This window comes from Herpailurus yagouaroundi, unplaced genomic scaffold (assembly GCF_014898765.1).
Source record: "Herpailurus yagouaroundi ecotype Mexico unplaced genomic scaffold, PumYag 142, whole genome shotgun sequence".
NCBI classification, from domain to species: Eukaryota; Metazoa; Chordata; class Mammalia; order Carnivora; family Felidae; genus Herpailurus; species Herpailurus yagouaroundi.
The window spans coordinates 56,679,518-56,704,893 of record NW_024412397.1 but is presented as its reverse complement, the minus strand read 5'-3'; the positions used below and the strand labels follow the sequence as shown (position 1 = coordinate 56,704,893).

Here is a 25,376-nt window from a genome sequence, read left to right as displayed (position 1 = left end):
CGGTGTCACACAGCTCAGCACCCAAAAGTTCCCAGAGGGTAAACGATGTTTCTTTACTTGCAGCAGATCGATGGCAAAGCCTTCCTGCTTCTGACACAGGCAGACATCGTCAAGGTGATGAAGATCAAGCTGGGTCCAGCACTGAAAATTTACAATTCTATCCTCATGTTCAGGAATTCCCAGGACCTCACTGAAGAAGATTCTCTCTCAGGCCAAGAAGCCAGAGGATAAACACACCGCCTGAACTGGCCAGGGCACCAGGACCTGTTCTCCCAGCAATAAGATTGGCCTACGTTAATTTGATTTTAATATCCCCATGGTCATATCCATATTTAGTTTGGACCTTTTAAAGTGGTCGTGGTTGAGATGTTCAGAGGGTTTTGACGGCTGAGCCAATGCCAAGGACGCAGAGGCCCACATGTGGTTTAGGAACATCTTTATCGTCTGCGGGGTCCTTTCAGCTCCGATGTGGTGCAACGAACAGACCAAAGAAGCCCACGCATACACATTTCAGCTTTCTCCTTCACCATTTCCCATTTTTCAAGCATGAAACTCTCAAGTGGTAAAATATGAAGAAAAACAGCATTCCCAATACACTGTTAATATTCTCACCAGAACATCTGAGCTTGGCCCAGATTTGCCATCTGGGTGCAGTGAGTCTAAGAGGTAGAGGCCTGGTGCTTTAAAAAGACTTCATGTGGGATTTTTGTGTACTTTACTCAGGAAAGTGTGAATCTTTAAAAAAATAATAATAATAAGCACATGTTTTCACGATTCATTAATTCTCCTTTTTGTCCCATGAATCGTTTCTTGTTGGCACTCCCAGTGTCTCCCGCAACGAGCCCAGGAGCACCAGAACACTCAGCCTGGGCATTTAGCGGAAGCTGATCGGACCATCCCAAGGACCCGTGCCTGCTAGCAGTGCGTGGCAGGCTCTCTTTGGGGGCACAGGGAGACCCGCCCTGCCCCTGACACAGGCTCGTGGGCCAGCTACCCTCCCGCCCCAAACCCTCCTGGCTTCCACTCCGAGGAGGCCTCAGGAGGATTGGCCCCGCGCTCTCTCTGAGCAGGTGTGCAGCTGGGTTATATCTTTGTAGAGTCACAGCACTGAAAGGCAACATCTCTAAAGTAGGGAGCTTGGTAGCTGTGAGTCGTTTGAACAATTCTGATTTCTAGTCAGACCTGACTTGTTTCGTGCAAAGTGACTATATCTGAGACTCCAGCTTCGAAAGACAGTCACCAACTTTCCTACACCCACAGTCAGCTGCATATGCCCCCGTGGAACTGGAGGTCCATTGTTTCCTGGGGGGCGGGAGGAGGAGACAAGAAACAGACCACACCCATTTGCCTCATTAAGAATCTCACGGTTGAAGAAAGTTGATTCAGCTTGGAGATTCTCAAACAGTAGCGCACTGAAGAAAAAAAAAATCTTCTGTAAGAGGTGTGCACGCGTGACATTTTTCAGACCTTTACCTAAATGGAATTTTAATATATTATTAGTTCATGTCAATTTTTGTTTTCTATGGAGTTTTGTTTGCTTTTTGTTTTCTGCTTTGTGTGTGTGTGTGTGTGTTTTAATTTTTAGACTGCCACGTACAATTCCTGCTTCTGCTGTGTTAAAATTTAATATATTTTAAATGAGAATAAACAGATAAAGAGTAAACCCCCCACATCACTGCCTTAATGAATATGTTGCTATCACCTGTTCCCATGCCACAACCTTTGCATTAGCCACCAAAGAAGTCAGCCTTTTTTGAGTACTTGGGATAGGCTTCCTTAGGGAAGCAAACTCAGCTGCTAATGAGAAGTTAAAGTGGAGTTTTTTAAATTAAAAAGAATCTCACAATTGCTCGTTGTGTAGGCTCCATGGAAGACACGAGATGCATGTTTCATGTATTTTTTTTTAATGTTTATTTATTTCTTTTGAGAGTTGGGGGGGGGTTGGGGTACAGTCAGAGAGAAAATCCCAAGCGGGCTCCACAATGTTGGCACAGAGCCCGAGGCGGGGCTCAATCTCACTGACGAGATCATGACCTGAGCCAAAACGAGGAGTCGGATACCCAACCAACTGAGCTACCCAGGTGCCCCTATGTGTTTCACATATTTAATACTTGTCATTTCAACACAAGGATCTAACAGAACAGACAACACCAAGCCAAATGAGAGTTGAAACGTTGTGTTCCTAAATGACAGTGTGATCAGGCAGAGCTCTATCCAGGTACGTAGCCACCTGCCGGACACCCGGCTTGTCACCCGATACCTTCACCCTGTCATACTCGAAAGGAACTCAGATGGCCTCACCCTAGTATCCTCGCCTGAGTGAACAATAGCATATCAGCAGAGTAGCTGCCCAAGCCAGGAAACCCAAACGTCCGACTCTGTCCATTTCTGTGTTACAGATTCTCCTGCCAACACGAACTCGCTGAAGGTGGAGACCACCGGGTCCGGGTCAGCTCCCCAGCGGGTCCGTGCTGGTCCCGCACGCTGCCGTCTTTCACACCTCGCCCCACCTTCCCTGGGCACAGCGCTTCCCTCCCGCTGCACCTACCCTGAACTCCTTTCCCTCTCCAGACTCACCCTCCTACTGGGCCTCTCAGCTTTGCCTATGCTGCTCCCTCTGCCTGAGATGTTCTCTCCGCCTCTCTTCCACCTGGGAAGACCCCACTGCAGCGCACCTCCCCATCATGTCGCTCCTCGCTGGCTGTCGTTACCACTTGCGTGTTTCTCCCCACTAATCTAGACGGTCTGTGAGGGCAGAGCCTGCGGCAGCCTTGTTCGTCACTACTCCTAGCACTTGATGTAGTCCCTGGCACTTCACCGGCCCACAGTAAGTGATTTGTTGCACCAGTGAATGAGGAGAGTCCATCAAATTCGACTTCAAAATCCCACCTCCGTAACGTCCCAAGTAGGCGTAATTTGTCTGTAAAAAGAAACTAATGCCTACCTTGAGGGATTTATTTTTTTAATTTGATTTTGTGGATGTGTGTGTGTGAATGTAGCAGACATAACACACCTAAGGTGCCTGACACCGGACAGTAGCCATTAAGTAAGGGTCAGGAAAACGGTAGCAACAGCAATCTGATTCTCGAGCATTCTTCCAGGAATCCCCACACACAAACTCCTGAAGTTTGCGTCAGTCCTGAGGACCCCGAGAGGCTCACGGTGTGTGTATGTGTGAGGGGGCCCAGAAGCATGTGGGGCAGACCCCAGGATGATCGCAGGGCGACCTCGATTGCCCTGACTCAGCCCTACCATGTCCAGCTTTGACTCCAATCAATTCCTTCCCATGCTCTCCAGACGGGCTGGAAACCTTAGAGTTGAAATCTTTCCGCCAGGAGGATCCCACCACCCGCAGGAGTCAGGAAGCATCCAGAAATGCCCCAGATGGTTTGAAAGCCTCCACTGCCCCCAGATGCCACTCTTAGCCTCTTACTCTCCTCTTTTCTGATTCCCACCTTCAATACGAGTGAGCCGAAGACAAAGCAAAATATTGCCAATAGGGCTTCAAGAAATACAAACTTCTAGGTTATTAGTTAGAGTCCCCCTAAAGGACCATTTGTATAACACACCATAAGTACACATCGTGGGGCTGGAAATTAGATCATTAGCAAGTATGCTGAGGGAGCTTAGGACTTCTGAGACCACAGTCTTTGAATGCTTTTCATTTTGGCTACTTTTTCACCAAAATAAATTTCTGTTAACTTCCAACAACCCACATTCCCCCCAAGAAAAATCTCTCCTTAATCAGCTCCGAACACCTCTTTTCTCCCAGACTGTGATTAGATCCTGACCTTGGATAACCCCAGTCCTAAACAGATTCCAAGAGTGACAGCATGGAAGACTGACTCCTGTTAACCCAGGGCTCTGAGTTGTGACCTCTGACCCTTGCTGCGTGCCGACTTTTGAACATCCCTGGGATTTCCTGATCGAGTTATCTTTGTGGATCTCCTGTTGAGTGCCATTGGAGGCAGGGAAATATAGGGGGAAATACTTGGGCTCTGGAGTGAGATCTGGGCTTGAATCCTGAAGTCTGACTCCTGATCCAGAAATGTTTCTTAACCACCCAGCAAATGACCGACTTGCCACATTTGCACATTCCTTTTGAAATACTGAGTTTTCACTGCATTACATTTTGTTTCATATTATTTTAAAGAATATTCCATTTGTCTCTGCAACTCCCAGAGCTGAAAAATATATTCTCGAATATGAAGTGTTCCTATGAATATATCCTTAATATTCAAAAATACATTCTTCATGAGTTCCTCTTATTCTCCTTATAAATATATTCATGAAAAATATATTTGTTAATAGATTCTTGAATATTCAGAATCCTTTTAAATATATTCTTCCTATGAATAAATATATTAATGAATAATATATTCAGAAAAAAACCTTTCTTCAAAATGATATACTTGTTATATTCTCCCAGTCTCCCGTTTCTCCCCACCCTTCAGTTTGTAGCCGTAGCCAAAGGCTGCAACAGCCCAAGTCCTTAAAAATGCAGCTGGGAAGACCTCAAGAACACTGAGCAGCTCAAACTCCCGAGTTACACACGCGAACGTGCTCACTGAGCGCTCCGGTGAATTGCTGATCACAACTTGGTTTCTCACGGAGATCACCTGCTCCCAAGACTTTGCACCAGAGATCCCTTTCAGGCAAAGGATGGATTTTGAATCCAGTGATCAATAAAACACAGCTCAGCTGCCACCATCAAGTGCCTGGTGCTCAAGTGCCCAGTACCCAAGCGCCCAGTGCCCGAGTGCCCAGGCTGGGATGCACAGGCAAGTGTGGAGGGTGAAGGGCAGCTGTGAAGACTCAGTTCTTCTTTCTTTCTTTCTTTCTTTCTTTCTTTCTTTCTTTCTTTCATTGAGAGAGAGAGAAAGAGAGAGAAGGCGCAAGAGAGCAAGGGGTAGAGAGAGAGGAAGAGATAGAAAGAATCCCATGAGGGGCAGAAAGAAAGAGTGAGAGAGAGGGAGAGAGAGAGAAATGGGGCTCACCCAAAGCGGGGCTCATGCTCACTGGAAATGAGGCTTAAACTCACCTGATGTGGGACTCGAACTCACTAACCATGAGATCATGACCTGAGCTGAAGTCAGATGCTTAACAACTGAGCTGCTCAGGCGTCCAAGTCTCAGTTCTTGAGTGATGTCAGCTGAGGACCATGGGCACATTGGATAAGGGCACATCCCTTGGAGACTCCAGAACGTTGAGGGGCAAAGCTGTAACATCCCAATCATGCCCATGGGAATGATTCAGAGGGGGAGAAAGTTCAGGGAAAAGGGTTGTAGGGAAAAAAAAGTAACAACTACCATTAAAAAGAAATCAAAAAGCAAAAGGTAGGAGAAATATGAGACTTTAAACTATTGAGTTTTTCTCCTAATGGTTCTATTTCATGAGATCAGACTAGCTGTGTAAGGTTTTGCCTACAAAGCAACACCCATCAATTTCCCATTGGCTTCGATTTGAAATTAGACTGTGTTCCCTTCGATTGAGGAATCTAGACAACAAGGCAAATTGATGCCTGAGGAACACAAGGTGCTGGGGAATCCCAGGTAAACCCAGATGTTCCCACAATGGATTTGTCACAAATGTTGAACCACGACTGATAGCAATTGTATTAAATACACACGGGGACTCTTTGGAAATACAGGAGCCTGTATTTTACTGGGAGATACTGGGGCCTCAAAGGTCTTTTAGAAGGAAAAAAAAACATCAAGAACTACTGGTTGATATTAACTCAGTTGCATTTTTACAAAATAAAAGTGTGTTAACAGGATCTGTTCCCAAAAGACTCGCTTCATCGCCAGTTGTGGATGGATGGAGAGTACGTGTCTTCCACTTCTATGGAGGCGGCTGTTTCTCTATAAATTGTTCCATGATTTGGGGTTAGGATCTGCTCTAACAGTTTGCTTCAGAAGGTGGTGGGGAATTTGTTTTGTATTGTTTTGTTTTGTTTTTTCAACAAGGAGCAATTCAAATTTCATTTGGCCTGGCCTCTCCAACAAAAAGGGTCAAACCAGTCAAAAATTAGTTTATTAAAAGGAAACTCACTCCAACGGGTTACATGCTGTTGGTGATTGAATTTTTTTTTTCATTTTTCAACCAAATTGCAAAGTTAGCCTCCAGAAGAGCCAGCTGACAATTTCCCCCCTTTTTATTATTATTCTTAAAGAATATATTTGCTTTTCACATGCTGTTGTTAGTATTCGTTTGAAACCTGAGGAGGGCTCCTGTTGGGATTAAGCACTGGGTGTTGTATGGAAATCACTTTGGCAATAAATTATATTTAATATTAAAAAAGAATGGAAGCTGAGATTGCCCTTCCTCCACAGAGATTTACCCCATTGCCTTTTGGGCTAAAAAGTTAACTCTAGTAGAAGAAACAATGGCACAGATATACCTCCATATTGGTTCAAAAATTGTCTTCAAATGAATCAGCAAATTCACATGACCAGATGTCCTCATCTTTGTCCATTGTGGAAATTATTAAACTCATCCATTCAACACATATTTATCGAGAGCTCACTATATCCCAGGCACTATTAGCATTTGGAAAGCATCTGTGGACAAATAAATAAAAAGCTCTGCTTTTGTGTGGCTGAAATTTAAGGGACAGACAACCAACCACAAGCAGAAAAATATGCAGATAAATAGGAGGGGATAAAGAGAGAAAAGTCTGGGTCTTGTGTAATGGAAATACGATCTTGCTGGCCCCCAGATCTTACAAACAATATGAGCAGGTGGTATCACTGGGTGAAATCCCCTGGCATTTACGTGTATGATTCACATGACACGTACCTGCACAGACCCAGGTGTTGCTTCAATTCTTTCCAAACCTTTGTTCTTGCTCTGCTGTTGTAAACTGCAGAGATATTCTCACATCTCCCCCGTGGGACCTAGAACAATCCTCCACACAGAGGTGTCTCTCTGTATAATGCTAACTGGCTGGCTCAAGAGTGTGAATATTATTTTGAGTACCAGTTTGATGATAGCAATTAAGTAATCTGTTACCAAATTTCCAAATTTCTTCTCCCCCCCACCTCAGATTCTAATTAGTAATTAACAAGAAGTAATCAGAGATACTTATAATGTGATTAAGTGAAAATAGTCATCAGGCGGGTAATTTTAAATACTGCCCTGCTTTAAATACAGACTCATTAATTTTAGCTCAGTGGCATTCTAATATTTATTATGCATACATAAGAATTTTAAATATGAATATATTTTTGCATTGCTATGCTTGGTAATCCTGCCACCTGAGAAAATTATCCAACTAATAATTCTCAAGCCCTCCAATAGGATAGCTAAGGTTAATAATGTGATTCACAAGTATGCTACTGAACAAAAAGGGACAACAAATTGATGAAAGGTGTCTGATAAAAAGGTGGAACGACTTGACACCTTTTGTGAGTCAACACGAAGGACCTAGAATAGGTCCTGCCTTACAACTGTTTTAGATGTCCCCAAGGGGCAAAATTTTCGATTTAATCAGTTTGGTGCATGTTAATTTGAAAATTATCAGCCTTAGAGGATGCACAATTTGAGGAAAAGTGATTGTCTATCTATCTGTCTGACATCTATCTTATCTATCTATCTATCTAACATCAATCTGTCTATCTATCAATCATCTCTAGACAAGTAAGTACTCTTAAACTGAAAAGTCTATACTAGCCTGTCAAGGGCAGGCTACTATTTGTGAACTGTTGCGGAAAAGACGAATTTTGCACATCTGGGTAGCTATTTGCAACTCGAAGGGTCATTCGTATAGTCTTAGCAGACTTGGGCTGACAGAAACTTACTTCACAATTCAATCTGAATTCTGTACAGACCGTCAGAATAGTCCTTCTGCCTTCAGAAGTAAACAGTAAAGGGGTGCCTGGGTGGCGCAGTCGGTTAGGCGTCTGACTTCAGCCAGGTCACGATCTCGCGGTCCGGGAGTTCGAGCCCCGCGTCGGGCTCTGGGCTGATGGCTCAGAGCCTGGAGCCTGTTTCCGATTCTGTGTCTCCCTCTCTCTCTGCCCCTCCCCCGTTCATGCTCTGTCTCTCTCTGTCCCAAAAATAAATAAAAAAACGTTGAAAAAAAAAATTTAAAAACCTTAAACTTGACGTTACATACTCCATTTTTTGTACCGATCTTAAGCTGATGAAAAGTGTTTTGTTCCCACAAATCCATTTTGCCCTCATTTCCCGTTTCTCTGTAGAAAATAGATAATTACATACACTTTAGAAGCAAGGTCATAGCTTTCTCAACCTTGATGAGATTCTGAAAATAAAGTAGCAGATAAATAGAACATGACTTGAATATTTGGATCATGTGATTATAGTCATCTTTATTGTTCTATTTCCAAAAATCCCTAGTAAAAACAATTATACAATCTCTTTCATGATAGCCCCTTGAAGAGAAGAATGATGTCCTATGGAATTTTCTACCACTCTCAGTGCATGCACAGAGCCTTACACACATTGGGTAAATAGAATTTAATATTTAACAGCTGGATGGTGTATAAGAGATGCTCAGTATTTGTTGAAGAAATAAAGAAGAAAAAAGATGTATTTTTTCAGACCTGGCTTCAATTACTCCAACTTTAGTTATGGCATCTCCTGTTCCTACAAAATCATCTTTCATATATTTTTGAAGACCCTAATGAAGTTACCCGTCAGCCTTCCGTTTTCTAGACTATTCCCCCCGTTTTAATCTATCTCCATAGGTTCTTAACTCTGAAATTGTCAAGTTTTGCCTCTACTATGAATTTTGCTCCCCTGCCCCCCCCATCTTTATCTCCATGTGCATTCACAGCTGTTTGCTTCATGAAATTCCTCTCCTCATCCCCACATGGTCCTTTAGAAGCCAGCTATTGTCACTCTGACCTATGGCTCATTTCTGCAAAAAGTTAACGATGCCATAGATGTACTGGCTCTCTGTCGCTGTCAAGTCTCGAAAAAGTGATCTGCGGGACCTGAGGTGGAAATAGCCCAGAAAACCACCGAGTCGTGCAGCCCCGTGATGCCTCTCCAGAAGGAACATGGTGGGCCCGCTATCCTGAAGACAATTCCCAGGGACTGTTATTTTGTTAATGGTTTGTAAAATGGTACCCAAAACAAGCATCTAATGAAGAGGTGTTAGGCAAATTAGAATCCGGTGTTCAGGCTTAAGAGTGTTGCTTGAGTTCTTCTATTGCATTTCCTATGTTTGATGTCCCCCATGTCTAGTTATTTGAAGACTTCTCTGTCTGGCCTATTTAATTTCCTTTCTCCCCAGTCTGAGTTTCTCCCTCACTTACAATTATCATCAATGGTTTAGGCAACTCCGAGACTTCTTTGTGTTTCCTTCAGCACCTTGCCCCAGGCTGCATAATGCTAACTGGCTGGCTCAAAAGTGTGACTATTATTTTGTTGTACCAGTGTGATGTTAGCAATTAAGTAATCCGTTACCAAATTTCCAAACTTCTGGACCTTCCACCCCACCCCCACAGAATCTAAGTAGCAATTAACAAGAAGTAACCAGAGATACTTGTCATGTGATTAAGTGAAAATTAAGGGCTAAGATTCTGGTAACTCAAAAAATTACTCAGCTACATAAAGTCGGTTGTGTGTTGAATTGAAATTTTTTCCCGAAGATTTTACTTTTAATCTGGGAACTGTCAACGACCTAACTTGTTTCAAATGGAAACACCCTGGGTCAGCCACATTCTTTCTGGTTCTATCTTTCATGAGTATCTTAGGTCATAGGAAGGGACCCAGGTCAATGTGATCTGTGATAACATGGATGTGACCAGAATCAGTATGGCCTAATCCAAACTAAGCATATTCCTCACTTGGCTGAGTATGTCAGCAAAGAGGGAAGCCCCACCTTGGTTGTTTTTGACCTTGCGATGTCCATCCACGAGTAAAAATTCTTGGCTTATTCCACCTAGAGTAATTACATAATTAAGACCCTGGTGGTGGGAAGAAAGAAACAAAACTAGTTTATAAAAAGAACTCTAGGGAAAACTAGAGAAAGCATTATCTAAATGCTTTCTGATTAATTATCTAATAAATTATCTAATAATTTAATCATTCACTCACTCAATAATCATACATTTACTGAGCATCTATTTAAGTCAGACACTGTGCTCATCATATAAGCACAAGCAGTGACACAGGTCATTTTCATCTTTGAATTATAATAAATGAATAATTGATTACATAAACAAACAAATTCACAATTACAATTTAGTTTTTGAACTATAAAAGACTTTCACAAATTCTGATAAAGTGTTTCAGAAGGTCTGAAATGTTTGAGTCACACAAGGTAGGGGCTTTCTGATTTTTTTGAAATGTTTATTTATTTATTTTGAGAGAGTGAGCGTGAGAGCAGGGAAGGGGCAGAGGGAGAGGGAGAGAGAGAATCCCAAGGAGACTCCGTGCCGTCAGCACAGAGCCTGACGCAGGTCTCAAATCCACGAACTGTGATGTCATGACCTGAGCCCAAATCTGGAGTCAGCTGCTTAACTGACTGAGCCACTCAGGCTTTCTGATTTTTTTGACTGCATCCCACAGAAAGAGACATGGCTAGACCACAACCTAGCCTGTACGTGCACACACACACACACACACGCGCGCGCGCGCACACTCACACACACACACACACAACTTGTTTCTGTTCATTTATATTTTTTTGGATGCTTGTCCTAACCCATTAAAATTGATTTCATGGGGCGCCTGGGTGGCTCAGTCGGTTAAGCGGCCGTCTTCAGCTCAGGTCATGATCTCGAGGTCCGTGAGTTCAAGCCCCACGTCGGGCACTGTGCTGACAGCTCAGAGCCTGGATTTCAGATTCTGTGTCTCCCTCTCTCTGACCCTCCCCTGTTCATGCTCTGTCTCAAAAATAAATAAACATTAAAAAAACTTTTTTAAAATAAAATAAAATTGATTTCATGCCCAAGGGGTTATAACCACAAGTTTCAAAGCACTGCCATAGGATACTCCACATCAGTGGCTGTTAGCCCTGGCTGAACATAATAATCACTGGAAGCTTTTCTAAAAATACCAATGGCTGGGCCCTACCCCAGACCAACTGAATTCGAATCTAGAGGTGCAGTTTGAACACTGGTGTTTTATTTAAGCTCCCCCATGATTCTAATGAACCCTGAGAGTTAGCAATCACCACTCTACATAATAGGAAATGTTCTTTCAAAATGAACAACTACCATTTTAACCATAAGTAATATGTACCCCTACTGAAAAAAAATCAAATTTATATTTATAAAATAAAAACTAAATCTCTGGTTTAACTCCTTACGCTTCACTTCTGCTGTCTAGAGGTAAACTTTATAGCTTCTTGTGGATCGTCCCCCCATATCTACAGTTTTCACAAGGTCCTGTTTCCAGGTAACTTTATTTTTTATTTTTATTTTTTAAGTAGGCTTCACACACAGCACAGAGACCATTGTGGGGCTTGAACTCACAATCCTGAGATGAAGACCTGAACTGAGATCAAGAGACAGATGCTTAACTGACTGAGCCACCCAGACGTTCCCAGATAACATTTTTTTTAATGTCTTATTTTATTTTTGAGAGAGACAGAGAGAGACAGACCATGAGTGGGGGAGGGACAGAGAGAGAGGGAGACAGAGAATCCAAAGCAGGCTCCAGGCTCTGAGCTGTCAGCATGGAGCCCGATGTGGGGCTTGAACCCATGAGCCATGAGATCATGACCTGAGCAGAAGTCAGACGCCCAGCTAACTGAGCCACCCAGGCACCCCCAGATAACTTTAATATGTTACCAAGCTATAAACATTACTGTTGGTATTCTGACGAGAATTACATTGGATTTATGGATTGACTCAGGGTAAACTGATGTGTTTAACTTATTGAATCTTCTCCTTCAAGAATACAGTAGATCTTATTTGTTCGATTTTTGAAATGCCTTTCAAGAAATTACAGGTTTTTTAATGTATATGTCTTATACAATTGTTATTAAGTTTATACCTAAGTGTCCTATCTTTTTTTATGCTATTATAAATGAGATAGCCTGCCTCATTATATTTTAAAGCTAAATACTGTTTATTGAAATGCTACTGAATGTGGATATTAATGTTGAAAACAGTCAACCTAATTGAATTATCATCTATAGCTGATAGAATTTCCTCCAATTAATTTTGCATTTTTCTACATAAACAATTACATAGTCTGAAACAGTTATAATTTTGTCTCCTCAGCTGAAGTATTGGCAGCGCAAATTTTTCTCTTATGAATTTAGTTTGGGATGATTCCAGAAAGTTATATCTATTATATAAATGACTCAAAGCTAAGAATTATGTACGTAATATATAGGCATGTTAAGACTGAGGGAAAAAAATGCAGAGAACTCTGCAAAAGCACTTTCAATGTGGCTGGTGGGCACCTGGGTGGCTCAGTTGGTTAAGCATCTGACTTCAGCTCAGGTCATGATCTCACGGTCCATGAGTTCGAGCCCCACATCGGGCTCTGTGCTGACAGCGCAGAGCCTGGAGCCTGCTTCGGATTCTGTGTCTCCCTCTTTCTCTGCCCCTCCCTCTCTCTCCCTCAAAAATAAACATACATTAAAAAAATTAAAAAAAATTAAAGTCTGCCAATTTTAAAGAAAATGTTATTTATTTAATTTGTAAAATGTTTCTTATTTGTTTAGTATCAAAGTTAAGATTTAATCATGGGTATTCATAACAGAATTGCCTGTGTCTTTTTTATTATCATTGTCAGGTTTGGCTTCACTGTGTTACAACTTTACAAAAATAATTTAGGAATTTTATGCTTCAGAATAATTTAAAGAGAGTTTACAGTATCCCTTAAATTTGATGTATATTATTCACCTGAAAATATCTCCTCTCGATGCTTTTTTAGCTTTTGACAGGTTCTTCACGTTTTTCCATGGTAATTTGTCTGGTTTTAGCAGAGACTCCAGATAAAATGTAGGACATCAAATTAAATCTGTAATTTAGAAAAACAACCAGTAATCTGTTAGTATAATATTGCATGAGACATACTAAAAAAATCTTATTTATCTGAAATGCAAATTTAACTGGGGAGGGTCCTATATTTCTGTTTGCTGAGTCTGATGACCCTAGTTATAAATCCTCCTGCCACGTGAACTTTGGTAATAAATATTTTCTGAGCAAGTTTTATTTTTCACATAGGTTTTCAGGAGGGTCAACACAATCTTGAGCAATGTGGTCTCTTGCAATATTTGCTCATTTCTAGTTTTATGTTTTTCTCAGATTTTTTTTATTGGAGCACTTAGTGGCTTATCTATTTTGTTGGTTAAATTAAAAGCAGCTCTTGGAATTATTTATCCATTCTCCTGCTTTTCTAAGTAACAAATTAGACATGTTCATCTGTTAATGTCTGTGGATTCTTTCCACATCCATTCTTTGGTTAATTTTGCCATTTCCTGACTAGGAGAGATTCAGGCTTCAGAGGAAATTCTGAAATTCCCAGACAGTAGCCATTACTATTCCGAGTGAGTAGGGGATGAGAAGAATCAGAACCCGGAATGCCAACATTTACACACCTAGTAGAGAAGAATGAATTCAAAAGGGAACCTGAGAAGGCTGAGAAGTGGCCAGTTGAGTCAGACAAGAGCCAGGAGAATATTCAATCAACCACTCTAAGCCTCAGCTTCCTCACTCGTAAAACGAGAATAATAGTATCTGCCTAACGATAGTCTTAATAATGCGCGCAACATCCCCACCACATAGTAGGTGTTCAGGTATGATTCCTGACAGCCAGTTCCTCCTCCGTAGGGCTGCATCTTCTGGTGCCCAGGTCCAAGTTTGAGTCCCAGTCATTCGTCCTCACCCTCCTGCGGCCAGACCCACTTCTTGTTTGGTGTTCTCAGGGGCCCTCTGTGCTCTGCACCTGACGCTCCGTCATCACGTCCCAAGGACGCGCTACCCTTGACTCTCAGAGATGTCACTGCTGCGGTCCACACCCTGCTCTTGGGCGTCTGCACATTTCTCTCCAGAATTTGCTCTCCCTGCGGCTCGTTTTCATCTGCTGTCCTCTCTTCTTGCCTCAAGGCCTCCCTTTTCCTATGGTCTTTTCACTCATAACAACTACTGAGCCTCCAAGGACCCTACGTGGAGCCTGGTCCCACACCTAGAAGATAAAGAAGCCCCAGGGATGTAATGCACAGCATGATGACTGTCGCTAACATGGGCCGTGTGCTACACAGCAAAGTCGTTAAGAGAATAAATCTACGAGTTCTCATCACAAGGAGAACATTGTTTTCTTTTCTGTCTTTCTTTTCTTCATGTTGTACCCACGTGAGGAGATGGATGTTAGCTGAACGTATCGTGGGGCTCATTTCACACTCTGTGCAGAGCTCACCTTCATGCTGGGTGCCTGAAACTTATTCAGTGTGTCCGTCACTTACTCCTCAAGAAAACTGGGGAAAACCCAAACAACCAAACGGCAGATTTGCCACTTAAACGGTTTCTCAGGACATTTATTTAGACCTTTCACCCTTTCCTTTTCACTGTTAGGAGGGGATGCTTTCAATTGATCCGTGTGCATGCTGCTTGCAGTTTGATATTACTTTTGCTTTGATATTATCGACAATTGAATTTAATTGTTAAAATTAAGAGTTAGCTTAGGGGCGCCGGGGTGGCTCAGTTGGTTAAACGTCCAACTCTTGGTTTCGGCTCAGGTCATGGTCTTGCGGCTTTGTGGGTTCGAGCCCCGCATCGGGCTCTGTGCTGGCAGCACAGAGCCTGCTTGGGATTCTCTCTTCCTCTCTGTCTGCTCCTCCCCCACTTGTGCTGTCTCTGTGTCTCTCAAAATAAATAAATAAAAATTAAAAAAATAAGAATAAAAAAATTAGCTTAAATTAATTAGTTAAAATTAAATTAAAATAATTCAGTTTCTCAGTCACAGCAGCCACTCCTCCCGTGCTCCATAGCCCTCCACAGCCAGCGGCTGCCGTCTATGCAGCATGGATTACAGAACACTTGCATCACCGCAGAAAGTTCTTCGGCACACTGCTGCCCTCAACTACCACTTTGCGCATAGAGCCAAGAACTTTTCACCCTCACCCTTGGAAAGGCAAAATCAGGCAGATTAACCCCCTGGGTCCTGCCCTTCTTATTTGCAGGAGCCACATCCGTTCACTGCTACTAGAGAGTAGAAAAACCCGAGGCTGTCAACCCAGCAAACAGATATTTTATTTGAATATTTCCGTGTGGAGAGGAAGAAAACATGTGGTGTCATCTGGACTGTGTTTTCAGAATCGCTTTCTCATTTTTAAAGAGAAAACAAAGGAGGCAATAATCCCCGCCTGCCTATCCATTTCCTCCTTCTGGCTCTTTGAGCTGCGGGAAGCAGGTTTAGGAACATGCTCTGGTCTCTGCCTCCGGCGCCTCCCAGCTTCCAGGATGCGAGTGCAGGAACCGGTGAAAGAGAGGACAAAGTCACCCTGTCCCTTACAAACTACTTGCTTAACGCCATATGGACCAAATGTCAATGGCGGGACAGCACTGAAATGCACCTGGCTGGAGCTGGGGCGGGGTGGGGGGGGGGGCGTGCAGTGAAGCCCCCTCCCTGATGTCTCTTCCCTTCCCCTCTGCCCTCTGCACTCAGTCCCTTTCTCATGCAAACAGAAAGCTGGCAAGACTCCTCTGAACACTGAACTCCTTTGCTCAGCCGCCAGTCCTTCCTTCTCGGAGCCCAGCGGAGCGTCATCGCTGCACTGCGGTGAGGGCAGCCCAGCAGCCGCTGTCCCTTCAGGAAAACAAAAATAGCAAAGTCCCTGCCTTTGTGTGGAACTGAGTCACCGTCTGCCTCAGGCCCAAGGGCCGGGGAGTTGTGTGGGAAGGTCTGGCTATGCCGATGCACTGACCAGAAATCCAAGACGTGACCTCCTGGACTCTTACGGGTCGTCTGCCTTCTCTTGGAAGAGCATCACACTTGAGCTGCCGCCGCTGCTGCTTAGAGTGCTAATAATAAAGTAACACTTTCCGTTCATCACCTTCCTTAATTCCCATAGACACTCTGCACAATAGGGACTTTTCCCGTCCTCATGTTACAGACGGAGAAACCGCATAGGGAGGTTATTGCACCTGCTCAAGGTCACGCAGGTAGCAAGTGGGATTTAAACCCAGATATTCGGGGCACGACAGGGCACACGGCTTAGCCACTATGCCAGGAGCACGGCCACAAAGTGGTGCTAAAAACAAACAAACAAACAAACAAATGCAAAAACCCTGAGAAAAATAGTCAAATTCTGCGTTTCAATTTTGTTCTAAGATTTGGCCCGGCCAATTGCTAACAAACCCCACTGGGGCCGGTCAGCCTGGCACAGAGAGAATTTGTACAGACGGTTCTGTCACACTGCACTCCCAGGCTCACCCAGCAAGGTCACTCTGAGGTGGGACACAGTGGAGAAAGTGTGGTCCAAAACCTCACACTCTTAGGGGATCATAAAGTGCACACTGATTAGTAGTGCTTGGTCTCAGAAGAAATAGCTGTGTCTATTCCTGTCTCACAAATACTGGTTGAGTACCCAGGATGAGCCGGGCTTTATGCGGAACGATGTGCATTTTCACGTGACCAGGTGCTGGTGCTGAGTGAGCCTTATTTCAGCCCCCCTGCACACCTTGCATGGACTTATTCCATGGGCGTCCCCTCTGATGGTTCTTCCTGACACTGTCTCTTCAAATTATTTTCCCAGATCAAACCACATCGTGTTCAGCAGCAGCGACAGTGAATTGTACAGGGCTGGTGCTCAATTAACCATTTCTAACTGACTGAATGTCTAAGCGAACGGCAGTGTTTGTGTTGCCTCCATTGTGAACAATAACGTCCCAGGGCTTTTTGGTAGCAACCACACTGGTGGCCATCACCAACCGTTTCCCTCCCCCAGTAAACCGTGGCTGAGCTTCCATCTCCTGGCTTTGAGAACTGCACTGCAGAGCTTCTCGTCTGCCGGCTGCCTCCCCTGCACCTCCCGAAAGACAGAAAGCCAAGGGCATCCAAGTCCACATTTGAAGGGCTGAGGACGCGGTCAGTTGCGGGCCCGAGCAGCAGGTGCATGGCCCCACCGCTTTAGAGATTATGTGACATCTGAATCCCCGAGCCTGAGGAGTCTGTGCTCTATCTGTGGGCCACCCTGCCTCTTCAAGAGGGCACGTTCTTCCCTCCCCTGGGCCAGTGTCTGTTGGCACTGGGCACTCTGAAAGCCAAAGCCCGTGATGGTTTTCAGCCATGGTATCCCAGCCAGGCTTTCTTCCTGCCAGGGGAAGGCTGGTTTTCAGAGCCTTCTAGGAGCCCTCAGGTAGTGTTCTTGTAAACCTGGCATGCAGGATGGTTCACACTGGCCCCTAGGGAATCGCACTGTGCCACGTAGCTCAAATGGCTGCCGGTCGGTGACTCTTCTGTTGAAACTCAATAATCCGCTGAGACATTTTATAACATAAAAGTAGAAAACTACTTTATATGTGAAAGTTGATAACAAAATTAACCCTCGGAAAACATATTTGCTTTCAAATACAACCGCACAGAGGTTATGATATGTAAATATGCCTTCTAAATGACTAAGATAACTAATGTGACATACAGTATTGGATAGAGGACATAAATAACAAAAGTAATACAGCATGGAGGTCCCTCAAAAATTAAAAATAGAACTACCCTACGACCCAGCAATTGCACTACTAGGCATTTATCCACGGGATACAGGTGTGCTGTTTCGAAGGGACACATGCACCCCTATGTTTATAGTAGCACTATCGACAATAGCCAAAGTATGGAAAGAGCCCAAAATGTCCATCAACGGATGAATGGATAAAGAAGATGTGGTATCTATATACAATGGAGTATTACTTGGCAATCCAAAAGAATGAAATCTTGCCATTTGCAACTACGTGGATGGAACTGGAGGGTATTATGCTAAGTGAAATCAGTCAATCAGAGGAAGACAAATATCATATGACTTCATTCATATGAGGACTTTAAGAGACAAAACAGATGAATACAAGGGAAGGGAAGCAAAAATAATATAAAAACAGGGAGGGGCACAGAAGATAAGAGACTCTTAAATATGGAGAACAAATGGAGGGTTACTGGAGGGGGTGTGGTGGGGGGATGGGCTAAATGGGTAAGGGGCACTAAGGAATCTAGTCCTGAAATCACTGTTGCACTATATGCTAACTAACTTGGATATAAACTAAAAAAATACAATAAGATAAAAAATAATGAGAAGGCACTAACTAAATAAATCAATAACAAAAGTAAAATTATACATAATCAAAAGAGAAAGTATTCAGTATCATTAGAGATCAGATAAAGGTCAAAAGTCCAAATAAGGCCACACCACATTTTGACACAGAAACATTTGTAAAATGATGCATAAGCCATGGGATCAATGGACGGTAAAACAGGCAAGTTCATGTTTCGTTCTCTCCCCCAGAGAAGGTCAGACCTCTTGAACGATACATTGAGCTGTCTTTCTTTCCTGACCCTCAAAGCACATGTAGACACCCAGCAATATGGCATCGTCCCCACACCTCAGAGAATCTGTGCTACCAAAGATGATCAGTGAGCAACTTGTAGTTAAAGCCAGGGCAGACTTGTAGGTCATCATTTGCCTCATCCACCAGCCACGCTGAGCACTGACAGCCGACCCCTCACTTTTATCCCACCATGCCCTCTCTCCCTTCCAGCCACTCCCTTGCTTCCTCCGTGGACTTCTCATCTGCTGCCTGTGTCCCCTGGCCTCCCTACCTCTCTGCCCCTATAGAATCTCACTGGACCCACTCGTCGACCTGGAGGGCAGGCTGTGTCTGCGGCAGGTGCTGCAGAAGGCTGAACACTTGTCATCCCTTCAAACAAAGTATTCTGTAAACAATTGCTCGACATTTATTTAAAGGCGGAGCTTGCATGGCCCACACAGAGAAGCCAAAAACCCTACAGTTGCTGTCTCTTCAGAAAGCAGACACTTTATATCATCCATTGGTCCCTGAGGATTTGCCACCTCACCCCAACTGACTTGTCAGAATACTCCTCCCTGATGAGACTTCTTGCAGATATAATTGTTTCTATCTTGTTGGAGATATTTAACCCCGTTTCAAAGTTGGAGTCCTGGCCTCCTCGTTCTATCTCGGGGGATCAATGACTCCTGAATCTATCGTCTTCGACCTAGAGTTCCTCCGGACCTATAGATACGAGAGCTCACTTTGCATCCGCTTGTACTTCCTCTTCAAGCTTGGGGTGTTCAAAACTAAACCCAGGGCACCCAGTCCCTGCCCTCTGTGCCCCTCTAGCCAGACCCTCCGCTGGTGCCCCATTTCTGCACGGCTGACATCACCACCCACCCAGGTGTATACATCAAACAAACTGCAGAGCTCTCGTCCCCTCTGTACTCACCTGCCTTCCCTGTATCCAATCCGTGACTTCATTCTTTTGATTTCACTCCCCAGATAACCTGGGAACTGTCCCCTCTACTCTCACTGCCATACCCCTATTTAAAGGACAGTTTTCTCCTGATGAATGGACAAAGAAATTGTGGTTTATATACACAATGGAGTACTACGTGGCAATGAGAAAGAATGAAATATGGCCCTTTGTAGCAACGTGGATGGAACTGGAGAGTGTGATGCTAAGTGAAATAAGCCATACAGAGAAAGACAGATACCATATGGTTTCACTCTTAGGTGGATCCTGAGAAACTTAACAGGAACCCATGGGGGAGGGGAAGGAAAAAAAAAAAAAGAGGTTAGAGTGGGAGAGAGCCAAAGCATAAGAGACTCTTAAAAACTGAGAACAAACTGAGGGTTGATGGGGGGTGGGAGGGACGGGAGGGTGGGGGATGGGTATTGAGGAGGGCACCTTTTGGGATGAGCACTGGGTGTTGTATGGAAACCAATTTGACAATAAATTTCATATATTAAAAAAAGGCAAAAAATAAAGGACAGTTTTCTCACCTCAATTAATTCCGTAGCCTCACGGCTGACCTCCCTGCCTCCGGGCTGTTCCCACCTTCCATATGCTCTCCACTTGGCAGCCCAAGTGACCTTTATACACTGCAGATTTGATCCCTTCCCTCTGCTACTGAAGACATTTCAATGGTTCTTTATTATCTCCAAGGTAATGACCAACCCCGTCAAACGCTTCAGAAGATTCTTAACCATTCCTGCTGGTCTCTATAGACTTCTGTCTCTGACACCTGCCTTAGAATGCAGCATTATTGTGCTTCTTTCAGTAATTTGCAAACATCTTTGTACATTTCTATTCCACCACCAAAATAGTTTTCCGAATAATCCGTGCTGTCCTTGGGCCTCAGTTTGGACATCACTCCTTCAGAGAGCCTCCTGGCCCCCAGTGGCACATTAGGAGTGCTGGCTACGCTGTCCAGCGGCACAGGGATTCTCACATCTTGACACGTGGGGCACACTATTATAAACACGTCTTACCCTTCTCAGTCCCCTGTGCGCATATGGTCTCCCTGAGGGTTCCGGCCAGTCCTTCCTCCTTCCCTGACAGCCCCAGAGCCTAGGACAGAGGCGGGCACTGAATTCACTGAAATAATGAAAGGAATATCTTCCGAACCTCTAAAATGTGCATGTCCTCCTAAGAATCTACCTTAATAATCAGAAATACAGTTTCCGATTTCTGCACAAGTATGTTTGTTTAAAAATTATTTATAATAGAGAAAATAGTAATAACAAACGTACGACAGAGAAAGAACGGTCAAGTTAATGATGATGAATCTATGTGAAAACTTGCTAAGTAGCCATATTATTATACTTCTTGTCATATAATAATATGGAAAGAAAAGGTAGAATGTGAAATTGTGTGTTGCAATTTAGTAAAAACAAAATTTAGTGCAGGAAAAGACAGGAAAGGAATTGGGCAAAATGTTAAGTTATATCTTTAAGTGATGGGACTGTGGGTCATTTACATTTTTTCTAAGTGTTTTTCTACATTCTCCAAATTTTCTTGATTGAATGTTAATTAGTAATACTCTTCGAATTGGAAATACACATGGATCATGCTCATAGACACAATCAAGCATGTCTCTCGGGCTCCACAGCATTAAAGACCCCGCACAGGGATACCTGGGTGGCTCAGTCGATTATGTGTTAGACTCTTGATTTTTGGCTCAGGTTATGATCTCACTGTTCGTGAGACCAAGCCCCACATCAGGCTCCACAGTAGGCATGGAGACTGCTTGGGATTCTCTCTCCCTTTCTCTCTGCCCCTCCCCCCACTCACACTCTCTCTCTCAAAATAAATAAATAAACTAAAAAAAAAAAAAAATCAAGATCCAGCTCCATTGGTAGGACTTTGGGTCCCACTTTGAGAGTGACTCCGCTAGGGACAAGGTTTGATGTTCCAACAGGATGTGCCCATCACACCAAAACTGTGCCAAGTACTTGCTCTGGTTTCCTTATTAACTTCCAAGGCCCCTATCAATACCTTATTCCACCCCTCTGAACCTGAGCACCCAACACTCTGTTCCCCATCACAGAAACTTTGTCTCTCTTTCCAGCAGTCTCATCTAATTTACAAGCCGAAGTACCCCCAAGTTCTTGGATTGGTCCTCAACCACCCTATCAGTGCCTTCCTAATGGTGCCTTCCTATCAGATCTTTATGTTGTAATTACTCAGTATTTGGACAACTTTCTGCCCTGAACCTAGTGAGCAGCCTGCTGTATGGTGACTTGGGGAAGGTAGTCTCTGAGAGCGTCAAGGCAAATGAGGACACGAAGGCCACGCACAATAAGATAGAGCAAAGCTTAAACTAGATCACGTGCCTGGGTTATATCTGGTGACATATTACATAATGGTTTTACATGGTCTCCAAGTTACATTTTTTGGAGTACCTCTCTAATTCTTTTAAGAACTGAAACTTTAATAGAGTGATGAACTACGTGTCATTAACCCAGCATGGGCTCGAGCACTAGAGCGCTGGGGCAGGGATATTATATTCCCCAGAGAGACTCATGAAAAAGGTATGCATGAGAAGGCTGGAAACCAGACACGGTGAGTGACCTGGGGACCTCACCCCCTCCAGTGCCCTGCAGAGGTGCCCTAGACATTCCCAGTGAGTTCTGGTGTCTTCACTAGGGCACAGATCTTTTTCCTCCTCTCCAACTCTGCCAAAGTTGCAGGTCACTGCCCACAGCTGGCACCCTGCGGGGCCTGCCCAGAGCGAGATGGTGTCTGCTGTGGAAAGATGCCTCCCATCTGAATGTGAATCCCTGATGCTGCAGAAGCTGTCCCCCCCAGCTCCAATCCTTCCTCCCTCTTGCAAGGTCCCGGCTTTTTCACTGGCATCCGCTCTTTGATCGTAGTCTGCTTGCCTCGTGAGGGCAAGATGAGTCTATGGGACCTGGCCCAGGGGTAGTGCAAAGGCGGGTACCTGCCCGATTCAGAATCACCCGCCCCTCCAGAGCCAGCCTGGTGGCCTCCATCTAAGCGTCCTGCTCCACCATTCCTTCTCTCCGCCTGCCTTCTTTTTCAGGGTGCTCCTTGGTTCCTCATTCAGGGACCCTTAGCAGGCATACCCTGCTCCAGGACTCCAGTCCCAGACATGTCTAAAGCCTGAAGCGATTCAAGCGAGAATTCTTGCTGCGTCATTATACTCGTGACGAGTTCAAAAACTCTGAGTGATTGAGTGTCCTCAGCATCCCCCTCACCCAGGCTCACCTCCTCCACCTGCCCTCTGGGAAGAATTCTGTTTTTACCAGCTCCATCCGTAGCCGTGCGTGATGCAGAAGAAGGAGAACGGGGGTGGAAGGAGAAGAGACATGCAGGTTGGAATTGGGAAGAACTTACTGGTGGTTGAGAAAAAGAAACTTAAGAAGAGTGATTGCAGGCAATTTCAGTTATTTACAAATTTGTTCTCATGGCGTGTTTCTTTTCTCGGGTAATCACTCTTGTACCGGTTCATGTGTGAATCATGTGGATCAGAGCTTCAATGAGGCTGCATAATTTGTTTTTGAAAAATACTACGGAATATGGCAAACTGTTTAAACCTGTTTTTTTCCCCCAAATTTATCTATGTCAAAAAATGGATAAGAATATTCCATGTCTACTTGGATTTGGGGGCAACATATTAGAAACTGGGATAAAATAAATAACCTTCTTAAGAAACCCCCTAACCCTTTTCCATGTTAACCGTCCTAAAAATGCTACTGAATATAAGTGAGAATTGAACTTCAAAGCCAGCTCTCTGTGATTCACTGTGGTCTTGATTTTCTCACCAACCAAGAAGATCTATGTCATTAAAAAACTGTATAGGGCTTTGTTCGTTCTTTCTTTCTTTCTTTCTTCTGTCCTTCCTTCTTAGTGCTTTCTGGTTTCTAAGTGATTTCTTATGTATTAGCTTATCTGGATGTTCAGAACCACCTGGGAGGACATGGGATGTAACTTCAGCGCGATTGGAAGATGATAAAACTAGGGTTCGGGAAGGTGTTAAGTAGCTCGCTCAAGGTCATGTGGCCAGAAAGAGCTGCTGCCGCTGATGGAAAAACTTGTCCAGAATCCAGATGAGCCAAATATCCCTGAAACCCTGATGAGATTCAGTTGAATGATTCAAGTGTCTACGATACTGTCAGAGAGCGAGAGTGCTTATTAGTTGATTGTTAGCAGGAAAGAAGCTATTCAGATTATGATAGATGTTTAGGCCTGAAAATGAAAGAAATCAGGTTGCTGTTAATTTAGCGACTTCATACAGCAATTCCATGACACTTTCGACTCCCCAGGTCCCATGCTGACAGCTCCATCAGCACGAAGACACGGGCGAGTGTTAGAATCACTGAGGTGACTTGGGGTCTTGATAATGATTCATAACAGTGGAGCCAGGTTTCTGAACTTATCAACCAGCCTGGAGGAGGTGGCTGAGAATTCTCAAGCCGGGAACTTTGCAAAGTTGCAGACAATAGACTTTCCTGCTGAATTAGCACCACACCAAAGTCGTTTGAGTCTGAATTGACAAGGAGAAGAAAACTGTTCTAAAAGTGTCTCTAGTTGGTTGGTGCAAAAATATACCAAAAACATGCCGGTAAGTGTGGTAGCCCACGTTTCGTGCCTGACACAGCATGGCATTGGCGTTCTTCCATTGGTTAGTGAGTTTCATGTGCAGAATGGTGCAGCAAGAGAGAGCCATGCATATCTCTTCTTTAAATACATTGTCATCTGAAAGATATTTGGAAACAGTCTTCCACGGAACACATGGGCAGTTAGAGCCCAAATCCTTGAGGTGCAGCCCTATTTCTATACTCACTTGGCGATGTCCTTAAAAATCGATCCGCCCTTTACTCAGTCCACATGAGACACAGACGACTCGTCCTCTGGGCGGGGGGGGGGGGGGGAGGGTCATGGACTAAAGGCCATTTTGAGAAATTGGAAGTACATGACAAGAGGAAAAGCAAGAGCTGGTCCCTGTATTCACCTGGAACACTGACTCTGTCTCGCACTGGGTGACTGTCAGTGACTCGCCAGGTGACAAGAAAGAAGGGAAGCACTCCACGGATTGCTCCCCTTTCCTTCTCCATTTTTAAAAAAATTCTCTTCTTCTAAAGATTATTTTAATGTTTATTTTTGAGAGAGAGACAGAGAGCAAGCAGGGGAGGGGCAGAAAGAGAGGGAGACAGAGAATCAGAAGCAGGTCCCAGGTTCTGAGCTGTCAGCACAGAGCCCGACGCGGGGTTTGAACCCACAGACTGTGAGATCATGACCTGAACTGAAGTTGGACACTCAGGCACCCCACCTTCTCCATTTTGAGAACTTCCACTCACTGACTCCTCTCTCCATAAAGCTTTCTCATTTCCGGAATGATCTTTTCACCTTTCTACCTCCCTCTGAACTTAAAAGTACGAACGCTTTACCTTTGATTTGTGGCAGACGTACACAAAATCCTCTTTCTCCTTTCCCTTCTGAGGGTGGGTCCCCCAAAAGATCCTGGTTTTGCCAAGCGTTCACAAATATCTGGAGGGCTGGGGGCGTACCAGCAGCACGTGTCCTGAGAGGTAAGGACAAAGAAAGATTGGGGAAAAGGGAGGGGAGAGAGACATAGCTGGATGCTTGGGGATAATTTGGGGAAAGAGAAACAACGTTCAAAGAGGATTTTTAGAAAGCTTCGCTTTATGATACAGGACGAAATTCCCATCTTTGTCTTCCAGAGCCCTCCCTCCAGAAAGTTTTAATAAGAATCTTCTACAGTGTCCTCTGTGTGCATATATTTGGTTGTAACAATTCACTGAGACTGACCTGAAGGTGGAAACTCACTGGATACATTCCAACTATAGACTGTTACAGAAAGTCTCTTATGTAACTTTTCATGCGTGCATGTCTTGCCTCTGTCTAAATCATATACTTCCTGAAGATAACAATTTGAGGCTATACAATTATTTCTGGAT

The 25,376-nt window shown here is 44.0% G+C and overlaps 1 protein-coding gene across 1 annotated transcript in view; it reads left to right on the top strand.

Annotated features, from left to right (window-relative positions):
- L3MBTL4 (L3MBTL histone methyl-lysine binding protein 4) overlaps positions 1–1,670 on the top strand; it is a 359,374-nt gene extending 357,704 nt beyond the window's left edge. Inside the window, exon 18 of the mRNA XM_040479355.1 lies at positions 64–1,670. Coding sequence (XP_040335289.1) covers positions 64–231 — 168 coding nt within the window. The 3' untranslated portion in view covers positions 232–1,670. The remainder of the gene's footprint in view (positions 1–63) is intronic.
- Positions 1,671–25,376: the final 23,706 nt, after the last annotated feature.